Source organism: Neurospora tetraspora (genome assembly GCF_033439725.1).
Source record: "Neurospora tetraspora strain CBS 560.94 chromosome Unknown B0H65scaffold_4, whole genome shotgun sequence".
Lineage (NCBI taxonomy): Eukaryota > Fungi > Ascomycota > Sordariomycetes > Sordariales > Sordariaceae > Neurospora > Neurospora tetraspora.
The window spans coordinates 829,890-843,595 of record NW_026944386.1 but is presented as its reverse complement, the minus strand read 5'-3'; the positions used below and the strand labels follow the sequence as shown (position 1 = coordinate 843,595).

Genomic DNA, 13,706 nt, shown 5'->3' with positions numbered 1-13,706 from the left:
TCCTGACTACTGCTAAGCCAGCCTGTAGCGGCGCGGAAACATTTACTTGGACACTATCTTGCTTTCTTTGCTGTATACATCTGATTTATCACGGCGGTGGCAAACAACTACACTGTATGGCCATGCCATGTTCCTGCAAAACATAAATGGTACAAGGAAACGGAAGTTGGCGATCGGGCATCTCAAAGTGGTGTATATATACGTAGTTAGCCACGGAAGAGGCACCCGACTGCACTCCGTAACATATCAGTCTTTGTTACCGGCTTATTACACCGTTACAGTTCGTGCCCGCCAGACCTCCTTCATCGCTCTACCTACTCTACAATTATTCGTTCAGCGATGGCTCAGAATGATGTTCGTGCATGCCGGTTCGACGACGTAGTTTTCCGAAGAATATAGTGCCATCAAGTATTCAGGATCAAAGGTCCAAATGTTATGATATGTCTACCGTTATCTACGTTTTACTTTCTATCTAGAAGGGCTACACTCTGACTTCGCGCACGTTACACATGTCCTAGGCCCAAAACTCCGACCCAAGCAAGGTAACGCCCTTCGAGTCCATTCCCTTAGGACACTCAGCCACAAACCCTCTGTCTGGCCTTTCGAGAAGATGGTTTGCTTTCGTGAGTTCATGTTTTCCATCCTTTCTGGAAACGTGGTACCTCGTTGGTTTTTTCAGAACAAGGATATTGGTGAATATCAGAGTCAAACAACCAACTTGGCACAATCAAACCCTTGTTTCTTCTCATTGTCACCTACTTACTACCTTGCCATCGTGTGTAAGGCGAGCATGGGAAGGAAGGGTTGCTCTCCGATGCCAGGTTGTTGTTGGATGACAGAAGTAAAGTAGATGGCGAACGTGATCAGGAGGGTGGATGTACCTTTTGCAAGGGGTCGGTATCTTTGCACCTCACTGTTGTAAATATTCGAGTATGCTGAGAATATCTAGTCAGTTTGTTTCGCTGTAATAATAGGACTTGATTAATAAACTAATAGTGTCCATTCCGCTTCTAATCACAAGTCCTCTGCCCGTATCAAGTCATCCCGATGTGCCAGCGTCGTAAAAGACCGGAATCTATAAACACCTCAAACACGACAATGATAGCCCCTACGGTATCGGTGTAAAAGAAAAATGCCAAAGAAAAAAAAAAAAAAAAAAAAACCTAACTAATCCGTCAAGTAAAAGGGGGTGTGCCCCTTGGCCTCAAAACCTGACGGTGATCGTTCTGAGTGGGTAGATCTCACCAACCCGTTCCTCATCAAGATAAAACCCGTAGACCACAATGTCAAGTCTTTTCAGTGACGGGGGAAAGGAGGTATTGACCAAAGCAAGTGCTTCTCCCTCATTTTCTGGAGACATATATTCGTGAATAAAATGGGCGTCCATGTTAGATATGAGAAAGTGTAAGGGCAGTTTGAGATACGCCAATTTTTCGAGTTCTGGCAAGCAAGATAACGTCTTGGTAGGCCCAAAGCGGGTGATATTTGTCGAGCTCACCACTTCTCTGTCTTGCTCAGAAAGCGCCATTCCCTGGTAGCCATCAAACACCAACTCCTCAAGCGTATGTTTGTGCCTCAGGAGAATTGAGTTCCATGTGTGTTCAGGGCCAGGTAAATGTCCAGGAGGTTCCTAAACGTCCAGAACGTCATCAAACCCATTGAGTAGCCGAAGTGAAGTGAGTTTTGTAACGCTATCCAGCCAGCGGTACACGTCGTCGAGCTTCCGCGCCTCGCTGCACTCGCCATTGTGCATCCAGTTGGAATCACCCAAGAGCGTGATATACTGGATGCTGGGAATGCATGACATCCAGCACTCGTAAGCAAGCTCTTCATAATCGCGCCTGTTATAGACTGTTGGGAAGGCATCGGAGTGCAGACTGAGAGTTTTCAGGAGTGGACGGCCACCTTCAAGAAAACGTCCGCTATATGTCATCTCCTCGCCATACCCAAAAGGTGAAGCGGAATAATAGGTTTCAGTACGCAAGTGAACCGTACTGAGCGATGGAGAAAGGTGAACAACACTCCATAAGGCCGAGTTTAAGACCTCCCGGAAGCGATAGACGCTATAGTCTGCGTCTGCGTGGTTACTGGGGTCCGGTAGTAGTGGGTGAAGTGCATGCTTGATGAGACTGGTACGAAGCAGCATGGCGTGCGGAAGCTCGTCCACAGTGGGCGTGAACAGAATATGACCCAAGTTATCCACAAATTGTGCCAAAGTGAGCATCCCAAGGTTGAATGGGACTCGGTACCGCCCCACATACAATTTATCGCATTGGAATGAGAATATTGGTATCAGGCATCGAATGAAACGTCTGTTCTTCGGGTATAATAACAGACTCCTGAGCAACTTCATGAGGCACCGAGCACTGCTTATCGGAATTACCGCAAATAATGCTCGCTGTGCTGAACGGGACCAGGCCTTGGAAACAAGTGACAAAGCTCGAAGACGCTTTTGGATGATTTGGCAGTCGGGGGGTCGGTGTGGTGTGGTCCAAGAGAAAGTCCAAGGATCATCTTCTGGAAGGCTGCTATGGTGCAGAGCTGAGTGCAGCGTTGAAGCCATGTGCTCACATATCAGATCTCTTAGCTCCAGGGGAAGCTTTTTGATGGCCGAGGGCTTTTCATTGTGGGTCGTCATTGGAAGACTGGAGGAGCAAAGCAGGTGAGTACCTGAGATCGAGGAAAGTCAGCTGTTAAGCCACGGGCGAGTGTCAGACTGGAAGGACGGAACTAACCTGGACGAGGGCTTGTGTTTATCCTACTTCTTCACTTTGGGTAGACGGCGTGGAAGCGAGGGTATTCGAGAACGTAGAAGATGTACAGGTGGTGGCTGTCAGGCTGGGATTCGACGACCTGAGACACTTTGGCTGCCCTATACCACGGCGAGTGACGGGACCAAGTAAACATTGGGATACCCAAAATCAAGTGTAATGAGGCGATGGCGACAAGTTGTTTTGGTATGTAGTCAAGAAGAGGAATATTGTAATGGATGGAGAGGAGCAGGAGAATAATTTGGCTCTTGGTCCGCAGCCAAGTTTCTTTGCAAGAAGAGTAGTAGGTACCTACAAAAGGGCAGGTGGGTAGGTAGGCAGAGACGTGCGTCTGACGCTCCTTCCCGACGAAAGCCTTTTGCCCCTCGCCACTGCCTTCCTGAATTGCTCCTGCCATAAACACTTGTTCAAGGCCGGTAGGGTGAGTAGCCCGGGAACAACCGAATAGATAAGCCAACAAGACCGGCCCGGGACGGAATAAACAACTGGGTCCGGTTTGAAAGCGCAAACCATCGGTAAACCAGCTCAACCATCAAACACCCACATTGGGTTTCAACATGATTTGAATGTTCCAATCCTCTCACATCTCTCGGCCGTCACTGCATCTTCCAAGCCGGACCGGGCCGGACCAAACACCCCGCCTTGCACGGGGCGCAACTTCCGAAACCCAACGTCATCCGTCACCGTAGGTAAGCACCGCAAGCCGGGGCGCACTGGCTGTATCCCGGTGCATCTTTCTCCCCATTTCACCGCCCACCCGACCCGGAATCACCGACCGCACCAAAGCTGTGCCTTCCAACCATTTCCATCATCGACGTCATAGGTATCTCCCCATTACCCATTTTCCATCCATCTTTCCCTCACTCCATCCATGCCATGCCATGCCATGCCATGTCCATCCGGAGACACGAAAAGAACGATGGAAAATACAGTGCGCCCCTCCCTCCACCGTTTTCATCCCACTTCCCTCCTTCAACTCTCCAAAGTACCGACTACTTCCCTCTCTTCTTCTTCTTCCTTTCTTTCTTCCTTCCTCATCAACATCAGGGGTTCCTCCGTTTTCTCCCACTTCACTTTCATCCCCCTGGCAAACGGTCCTGCCTTGCCCTGAACAAAAAAGGGCTCCTCTTCTTTTGCCATCCCCGTGACCCAATTATCCCCCCCATAGGCGAGGGTACCGTTCGGATCGCTCAGGATAGCAACACATGGAAGTTTGAGACTAAGTTCATTAGGCGAGAGTAGGCGAGGAAATAGGCGAGCGAGGGTTAGACTAGGCGATGCCGATCGCCCTTCATTTACCTTTCTAACTAGCTAGCAGTTAACTAAAAATGGAATGATGAGATATAGATGGGATAAATAGCGGAGGATCCGGGTTCCAGTCCCATAGTCTATGAACTGGACTGGACCCAGGGCACCGGTAACGACGGGATCGATGGTGGGAGTTGGGGGATTGACTTTTAGATTGAAGTAGGGGAATGGGACGGGCTAATGAACCGGAGAAACTCCCGGGTTATTGGGCGGTGTACGTTACTAGATATGTGTTGACGTGGGGGTTGTATGGGCGGGCATGGGAGTTAGAGACGCTGGCTTCGGGGACCTCGAACTGAGACTGGGAACTAGTAAGGGATGAAGCGAGTTGTGGGGATGGAGGGGAGTGAGTAGTGTAGGGTGTTCGACTTGGGTGAACTTGAGCGAAGGAAACTGAGCTCAGACAGCTGTGTCATAGCCTACGCTTTGCTATGATCATAAGGGCTCGACAAGCTAGAGCTCTTTTAGATGCCCACTGCAATAAACAGTCAAGGAACTCCCAGCAACAAGTCTTCGTTCCAGACCTAACTAACTGTAAGAATCCATCCAGCTCTCCCAAAACTAGGACAGCTATGGCAATCTTCTGAGCCCTACCTCATTAGATCAGGTAACCCGGTCCAGTTAGTTCCAGTCTCGATTCCAGTATGTACCAGCTGTACATCTGCTTCAGTACCCGACGGAAGGGAACTGGCCAGACGGACACCAGCAGTAGCAGTCAAGGACATCCTGAGACAACACACCAAGGAGAACCCGAGCGAGCGGGCAAACGAACGAGCTAATCGGCGAATCCGTGGATCCCATCCCCTCCGTTTTCCCCAGACATTTGGACATTAGGGTGATAGTCTGATTAGAAGGCAGCTATCTTGGTCACTGGTGAGGCTTCTTTCACCAAGGGGGGACCTAGTCAGATTAGGGGATCAAGGGGAGCCAAGGGGATGGACCTGCCTACTGGACCTAGGGGAACCACAAGGCATTGGAACTCCCACAAAAGAAGAAAAAATCGGTAATTGCCGCGTCACCGCCCTGACGCCTTGCTTTTGGATACAGTAAGTAGGTACGAAGATAGTTCATATGGAAACTGGAAGCCCACTTGAACTGAACTCCGTTTCCATACCCTAGAAAGGCCCAAGAAAGGTTCTCCATTGATCTGTCACAGGGTCAAGTCACCTGAGGCCATCCAATGACACTCTCCTAGCCTGACTCCCATGTTCTCCATGTTCATTCTCGCCAATATAGAGCGAGAAGTCGCCGAATTAAAGCCACGAAGCGACCGAAGGACCGAGCGAGCGGGCGGACAGAGAAGAAAACGGTGCCTGACTAGGTATAAGACTCAGGGGCAGGGCCCCTTAGTGCCCAGCTTGCCCGCTGCTATGGATAGTATGCTCACTAACTCTTTTACATACTAGGTAAGACAGGGAGAAATTCCGGGGAGGTGGAAACTTCTTTTGATAGCGTTCTTGATCCCGTGGGTGGTGAGCAAGGTGGTTGAGCAAGGGGAAGCGAGCAGATAGGGATCATAATGTGGGTATCTTAAAGCCTCGTGGTATCTCTGGGACCTGGGATTAAGAACAATTCTTTCCCAAAAAGGGGCAGGTGTGACGAATGGGAACTTGGAATTGGTGAATTGGTTTCGATCGTAGTGAATTGATCGACAATGATGTTCGATTAGTTCGATTATAGCGTAGGAGGATGGACGAGGCGTGCGAGCCCAGCTCGGGGGGGAGATTGTTTAGCGAGGGTCCACGTGGTTTTACTTGGTCGCTGTTAACGATTGGGAATGGGGGACCATGGGGACCTGAATTATACCGTTTATAGCAGCGTTAGTTCTATGAGGTGTTGTAGATCCGTATGTTAGCGAGAAGTTTTTGGCGAGGGCCTGTCTGAGTTTCTCCGTCACAGTCTGGCCCCCCGGGCCCCGAGTCCGTTATCGTTGTCCGCCCGGCTGCCCTGGGACCCCGGCCGGCACCCCTGAGGGTTCAGTTCCATCCATTCGGTTCCGACGGCGTTTTACTCTTCTGTCGTTTTGACGGGGGCCCATGCATGACGTTGGGTTTCGACGATGACGAGGCCGACGGCGCGGCTGGATTACCAGCCTGACTTGAGTAAACAGTTTTGGGGGTTAATTTGGTCGTTTCACTGTTTGAGGCTTCGAGCCATGGGCTCGGTATCTCCGCCTTCCCCTTTTGCTTCTTTTTTGTCCATGTCCATGGTTTCGAGTTTTTTGAGCGAGCGAGCGAGCGTTATCACCACTGCAAGTCGACCCGACCCCCTGTTTGAAACCCCTGAATCAGAGGAAATGTTCGAGAAACAAGCAACGACTCCCCAAAATTACAAGGCGCGACTTGCTTCCAAAACTGATATATTAACACACAATATCATGACACCAACTGATACTCGTTAAAGTTCTCCCGCAAAAGCAAGAAAAAAACGTGGGACTGGATACAAGAGATCGTGATCTGGTGGTGCCGGTGGTGTGGTAACAGCCCAGGTGCTGTATCGAATGGTTGCAGTGGATCCTATTTTGACATTTTGGGGCCTCCTTGGGGCCCTTGGGACATTACCTAGCAACTGAATGGAGCCCACCTGCACCGTATCAGCATCACCTGGCTCCAGGGCAAAAAAGAAAAACGGGAAATTAGAGACGTCAGTTCTTGTCCGTTGTCAAACAGATGCAAATCCCGCCCAACTCCGTCCTCTTCTCTTTTTCCAGCAGTAGCTTCAGCCTGCCCAGGAAGAAACTCCGTTTTTTTCCCCAGTCCTCATCTCGAACGAGGGCTAAATAACAGATTAGCAGGGGGGATGCCTGAACAGTTCATTGTTTTCAGGGTCCTTTCTCCTGCTGTCCCAAACGGAAACGGACGGACGGGCATCTCCATGCCATGCCATGCCATGAGCCCGCGCCGGCGGCGGCGCCGCCGCGGTGGTGCCGTCGTGGGTGATGCGTTCGGTGGAGTCTTCTTGCCCATCAATGCCCGGAGTTTCGAAATTCAGGGCGAGACGTAACGGAAGGATGAATCAGGGGGGGTGAGTGGACCTTCTGGAAGCCTGGATGGAACGACAGAAAGGGTTCGCTTAACTTCCACTTTCGCCCAGAATAGTAATCGGTGGGTGCCGGATTGGATGACAGAAATGGAGTCGCCGTCCCAGCTGTCTGTCACTCTGTCGTAAGGCTCACTGCATGCAGCCTTGAAAGTGATGCACGGGGAATCCGGGATGGCATCTCGTGGCTGGCCCGCGGATGCGAGTTTTCTGTTCCTGAACGTGTGGTGAGAACGTTGTCAGAGTGGTAACCGATAAGGAAGCACCTTGCACAAACCCCATGATGCACTGTCAAGACTGCCGACAGCAGTCTCGATATCATCACTACACCCGGTCACCACCACACCACTAGATCACGATAGAACCACAAAAGAAGCATCTTCTCTTGCATCAAACACCGTCAGAATCAGAAATCGTTACGGTTTCGACGACGATAATGGCAAGGATAATCTTTTTTAGCCAAGCCCGCGAAACAAGACCCTCGCCGCCCTAGCAACTTGCAGCAGTTTTGCAGATTACGCCATGGGATCCGAAAGGCTGGTAACTGGCCATGATTGGACGTGCAATCCCATGGTTGCTTTCTGGGTGATTGAACAGGGACCGGAAGTGGTCCGCGGGGGGGTTCATGTACCGGGGGGCACATAACTTGTATGTGCGGAATTGGAAGACCTCAAACCAGAGCGGAAGTGCCGGATGGTCCCCTGGCCCCCCCTGGTATTTTCCGCCCAGTATTTTGGGGGTGGATGATTTCCCCATTGAGGATTTGCAACCAACCCCAGCGCTATCTTGTCGATCTGTCTTAGTGAATGATAGGTATCGATTTGTGCCTGTCTAGGTAGCCAAGCGAGCATGGAAGCTTTCCCACTTGATACCGACTGTATGTCTGAGATAGCTATACATACCAGGTTTTGTTAGGCGAGCCAGGCGAACAGGCGAGTTAGGCCTGTCTTTTGCCTGTCTAGCAGCTCATGCTAAAGAAGGATTCAAGCCAGGGCTCTAAACCTGGTCTTGCGTGGGTGCTAGGGACAAGAGACAAAATAAGACTGAAGAAATCTCTCCCAAAACGGAAAACCCCCCACCACATTACTTGCCAAGTGCGACCGGAGTTGGTTGGGGGAAGAACTAAGAAGCTGGGGAAACATATGCCTCTAGTGATGATGCCCGTCTCTTTGGGTCAAAACGGAGGGATTGACATTTGGATGGGTGTTTCCATGCGGGCTGACAAGGTTGTGGTTTCTTAATTAAGCCTCTCGCTCTGTGTAGCGTAGTCCGGGGAAGAGGAGGCGGGATGGTCGAGGTTGGATCGGGGATCCGGGTAAGGGCCGGGTGAGCAGCCGGATGGCAACCGGGAACTTGGATTCTCGTGACTTCGTTGCGACATGGAACAACCATATGGGGGACCATCAGGGCATCACCATGGTGATACCGTGGTGAGACGGAGCTTGGAAAGCTGGATGGAGTAGAGTGGGAGAAGGCCGAGAAGGACCCCCACCCCGTAAGACGGGCCTCGACGGGATCTACCGCCGGGAATCATCTTTTTTGCTCTGGAGCACAAAGTCAAAGGAGGCGTGCCCCTGGCTAATGGCTGGACAAAATAAGAAAGAAGAGAGGCGAATGGAGAAAGATGATTGGATGAGTTCGTTGCAGCTCCGCAGTTTCGCAATACAATACTTACCTCTACTTACCTACACAACCACTGAAAGTCACGAACAACAAAACGGAGCACGATGATGACACTGCAGGACCCAAGTGTGCTCAAAGTTCAGGTGCTGTAACGGTGTATCCGCCTTCCACAGCAACTTTGTGTTGCCTGTGCTGCCTGTGCTGCCTTGTGCTTCCACTTCTTCTTTTTTAACCTGAGATGAGTGATGACTGTACACACGAGGCTGTGCACGACTCTCGATATTCCTAAGCTCCCGACATCCGATTGGTGTTGTCTCGGACGCCGGAATCGATTTGGATGTCAAATGGGACGGCGGCAGCGGCAGTGGCAGCAGCAGCGATCCGGGAGAATCCCAAAGAAGGGGGACGGGATTATTATTACTCTTGGCATCATAGGTGTGCTGGTGTTACGTCCAGTCGGTCGGTACCTGATGTCATGACAGGACTGGCGAGGGACAGAGTCATCCACGCCTGGCATCATCCCACCCTACATCCGCGCTGCGACGACTTGTAGTAATCGCAGGCAGCTTCGTGAGGTTTCGTCGTGATTACCAATAGAGGCCATATTGGCGATATCGACGACGGGATAGGCTGACTGACAACAACATCTGGGTGATTCCCAACGAGTGATAATGATGATGATGCAACGAGATATGGAAGTGACTCGAACTCGCGGCAAAAGTGGTAAGCGAGAGTCAGGGTCGTTAATGTGAGGCTTACGTGCTGCCCGCCTGCCTGCCATATCGTGCCTTGCATGGACTCTCGCTGATCTATGAGCGGAATGATCTGAGACAATTGAAGCGATCCGACGACAAGCCAAGTGACAGCTGCCCAGTGGTGTGCGCGGAAGGGGACCCGTGTGGTGGTGGTGGTGGTGGTGACTTCATCGTTTTTGGTGGTTGTGAAGTTGTAGAGTCGCAGTGTAATTACAGTGGGGGATTTGAAGCTCCATTTTTCTGGATGGGAATTTGGGGAAAAATGGGATGAACCGTGTTTCCGACGAATGAGAAGGATGCAAAATGCGACGTGACCGGGGTTTGGGGAAATGGATTCAAAATTGAAAGTGGAGCCTCCCCCAATTAGTCCCAATTCCATCCACCAGTCTCGAGTCCCTCTCAAGCCTCACGCCCATCAAAAAGCCACTGCATCACGCCACATCCAGAATCTCCCCTTTGAACCCCTTTGAATTGCAGTGAGATGATGTGAAACATTCGTGATGGACGATGCAGTGGTGTGCCTCCCGGGGAAATCATCTCTCAGCTCCCCGTCAGCCCCGTCAGGCCCGTCAGGCGTCAGAAGTATGGAAGTGACCCAAAGATATGGTTCAGCGAGGATTACATTACACAACGTCGGCGACGTCGGGTGCAATCACTACCAATGAACCCTTCCTTTCGAGATTTTCTAGATCCCCTTTTGTCGTTTTATTCCCCGTACGTACGATATGAGGCTTAGGTTGTACATCGCTTGGTGACCATGCTGAGTGACCGCCGAAGCGGCTTCGTTCCTGTCACAGAAGTGAATCTCTCCGTCACTAGTCAGGGGATGTCACCCTCTTTGGGAACCCTTTTTGGTGATGGTGGTGTCCACCACAACTCCTCCTGCACCGCGGCCATTCCCGGTTCACCCGTTGCATCAATCACAGCGCGTCAGCTCGCCTTGCTCCCAAATTGAGGAGGCCCTTTTGAGATTTGACAGGGCCAGTCCGCCCGGCCGCCGCGCCCGACCTCTGACCCAGGACTGCGGACCTGGGCCTGGGAAGGTGTACCCGGGATTCTCTCGGGTACCTTACGTATGTATGTACATACAGGCATCACTCTCGGACATCTCCTTCTCCAGCTTCAAATCGTTCCGGTGCTCCCATCTCCATTGGATACATACTAACCAAGCATTGAAAGTTCGGGTTTGAGAATCATGAGGCTTTAAGGCTTGAAACCCCTTGCCGATCCTGAATCTGGCATATTCGTAACGGAACGTAGTAGCAGCGCCTTCGGACTTACTTGAGCCTTTGATACAACGACGGCAATGCCCGAACATTTTCCCTTTGGCATTGATTGACTTTGACACTGTTCAATGGCACCTCAACGATTGTTCTTCTCCCTACTCCCTGCCCTGGCATCGATTAGTACCACACTCACGGGACGAGCTACAGTTACATGTTAAAGTCTTGGTATTGCCCGGGGAATGGACGGAATGGACGGAATTGACGGAATGAATGGCATGGCTTGGCTTGGTGGTGGTTTCGAATCACGAGGACATTTGTCGAATATGCAACATCTGAGACCAGCAGCAGCCAGCAAGGGCCTGAGACGGCGAAAGGACTTTGCACCTTGCTACACTTTGCTTACTAGGACAAATCGAAAGAAGTCTAGCCTGGCTTTTAGAGCTTGCATTAGCGGCTCCATAATCCTTTGGAGGTTTGGTCTCATCGTCCCGTTGTCCGTTGATTGTTGTTGACTGGTGTTGACTGTTGTTTGTCGACCGTCGGTTATGGGTTTACTGATGCCATGATATGATGGCATGGCATGTTGTTCATTTCGGGCTGCTCGTGTTACTAATTCATCAATGTCGTCGTAGTTGACAACCCTGTCGGCCCGGGCAGGTTGGTGACGACGATTGACGCCCGGGTGTTATCCGATGTCTCGCGAGTTACGACTTGTGAGGCTTTTCATGGTCGCCGAATGACGATATCGTGCCCGGACTCCAGCTCCGGTCGCCGGTTCCGAGCCGGGGAATGGATGATGGCTTTCTTGTCATGATGCTCGATTAGGAATATGATCTGCGCCTCTTTCAGTTGTCACTGCTGGAGTGCTGTTACGTATCCCCAGTCCCCAGTGGTAACCGTAGAGGTTCTCTTGCGAGCTGGAGTTTGAGTGGTGGGCTGGTGGGGTCCACATAGTGTCGTTTCGTTTCGTTCAAATTCGGGGTTCGGAAATGCCTGGCTGCACTGCACTGATCGATGCAGGCACGAATGGAGCACGGAGCACTCGGTGGTGTGTCCACCAGGTACACGTATCTACGGTACAGCACTGGGCAACGGTTCAAGCTCAACTCCAAGCACAGATCTTTTGTTCGAACATCCCATCCTCTGATCGCTGCTGTTGACGTCCCCCTCGTCGTTCGTCGTGGATTTTAACATTGCAGGAGTAGGAGTCAAACTAAGCAAGCAAACAAACGGAAAAAGTCTAAATCACCAACGCAGCCAACCACCCGTCCATCCGTTCCGGGCCGCAGCGAAAAGGTTGAACGGGCCTTACCTTATCTTACAAAGAGAGGTGACCTAACAAAGGTTGTAAGGTAACGAAGGTACCTGCCGCAGTACCGTACCGCACCGCACCGTACCTTAGGTTGTTGGTTGTTGCGACTGAGGTGACCGGCCCGGCTATCGGCCCGCCAAGCGCACCTGGCACCTGCCGCACCTAGGTACCCCGGAATTAGCTCCGCTGTTGGGTGGGTGTCGCTGTAATCTCTTTGTTCGCCTTCGCGGGTCGGGCGCAATGTTCAATTTGAACGAACGTTCAATTTCATAAAACTGAACGGGTCCGGGCAGTCCGCTCACTCGGTTCGGTTCAGTTCAGTGTGTGCATTTTTAGAGAAGCGAGAAATCACAATTGGATTGGGATGTTTCGTTTGGGAATTGGAGAGCTTGACATGCCATGCAGGCCACACGCACGTCAACAAAGAGGGGGGAATAAAATGAAGAAATAGTGACAGATGCAAGTGTCAAATACTGCGTGCGGTAAGCAATCGTGAGATCCAGCACAACGTAATGCAATGATAGGTTTCCTGTAGCTAGGTGGTTTCGCGTGTGCGTTATCTTTGTACGAGACAAACAGATCGGGAACGTGCATTCTCGAGGTCGCCCTTCACCCTTCTCCTTCTCCTTCTCCGACCCCGCGCCGCGCAAGCCTCCGCCACAATTAACAATGCGAACTTTCTTTTCTTTTTTTTTCTTTTTTTTTCTTGCGTTCGTATATCGGACGCAGGAGAAGAAGCTTATCCGAATGTGTTCAAGTGCGGCTGAAAACATTCAAAAAGAGCAAGTTGATGTTGAAAAAAAGTGATTGTTGAGATGTGAATCTCAATGTTCCATTTGCTGGCTGTGGTATGTATAGACCAAGCTTTCTGTCGCTAAACTATATAGCTACTTCTTATTTTATCCATCCTCAGACTGTATCTTTATACATGAGTTCTGATATAAGAGGTGCAGGGAGGGGATTAACTAAACAAAGACGAGAGGGGGTATCTTCTATAACCTGGATCCAGCCAAGCGAACACTGACTGCCCCTTTCATGGCTGGAGATACCAAGGGAAACCGAAGCCCCAGAATGTGTATCCTCCAAGATAATGCCAGATGGTGTACAGTGGTGATGTGATGATGATGATGTGATGTGACATGAAAAGGAAATAGGGGCCATGATGCGCTTTGCGGGTGATGATGGCGATCTCCGCGAGGAGAACCATCCCGATGTGGTGGTACATCCCATAACAATGTGGGAAAATACAAAAAGTCTAGATGCAATAAAAAAGCAGTTTTCCCAACCACCCAAGTCTTTTTCCCAATCCAACCCAAGACAAACGAGAAAAGAAAAACCGAAACGCTGTGATGTCGGTCGCGCATCATTCTTGGCTGGCATGCCCGTCCCTGAGCCCATGATCAAGTGCCGTCGTGATTCGGCGAATTATGAGACCGGATCGTGTTCCGGCTGGGTTTGGGAGGGCGTGATTAAGTTGGTGGTCGAATGTGTCGGGAGAGAAGCTGGTTGCTTCTTTTCCGTTGTGATCCGCGCAAAACAGGTTTGGTGTAAAAATGACAAGTGACCACCCCAAGAGCGACTGAGTATTGCTCCATTAAATCCCAAGAAAAAGGAAAATGCAACCAAGCCCATCTCTAGTGTAAACGCCGTGCACCAGGTGTAAAAAGCAAAA

General features: G+C 50.8%; 2 protein-coding genes across 2 annotated transcripts; one reads left to right on the top strand and one right to left on the bottom strand.

Moving 5' to 3' along the window:
• Positions 1-1,204: 1,204 nt before the first annotated feature.
• B0H65DRAFT_573080 (uncharacterized protein) lies at positions 1,205-2,638 on the bottom strand (the record flags this gene model as incomplete). The annotated part of the gene is made up of 2 exons (XM_062830535.1): positions 1,205-1,574; positions 1,656-2,638. The coding sequence occupies 2 exons, from the start codon at positions 2,636-2,638 to the stop codon at positions 1,205-1,207; spliced, it is 1,353 nt and encodes a 450-aa protein (XP_062681363.1).
• A 746-nt stretch (positions 2,639-3,384) lies between these two features.
• B0H65DRAFT_426318 (uncharacterized protein) lies at positions 3,385-3,594 on the top strand (the record flags this gene model as incomplete). Its single annotated transcript, XM_062824625.1, has 1 exon — positions 3,385-3,594. A coding segment is annotated over one exon (210 nt), but the record flags the coding sequence as incomplete, so codon positions are not given.
• Between the last annotated feature and the right edge of the window lie 10,112 nt (positions 3,595-13,706).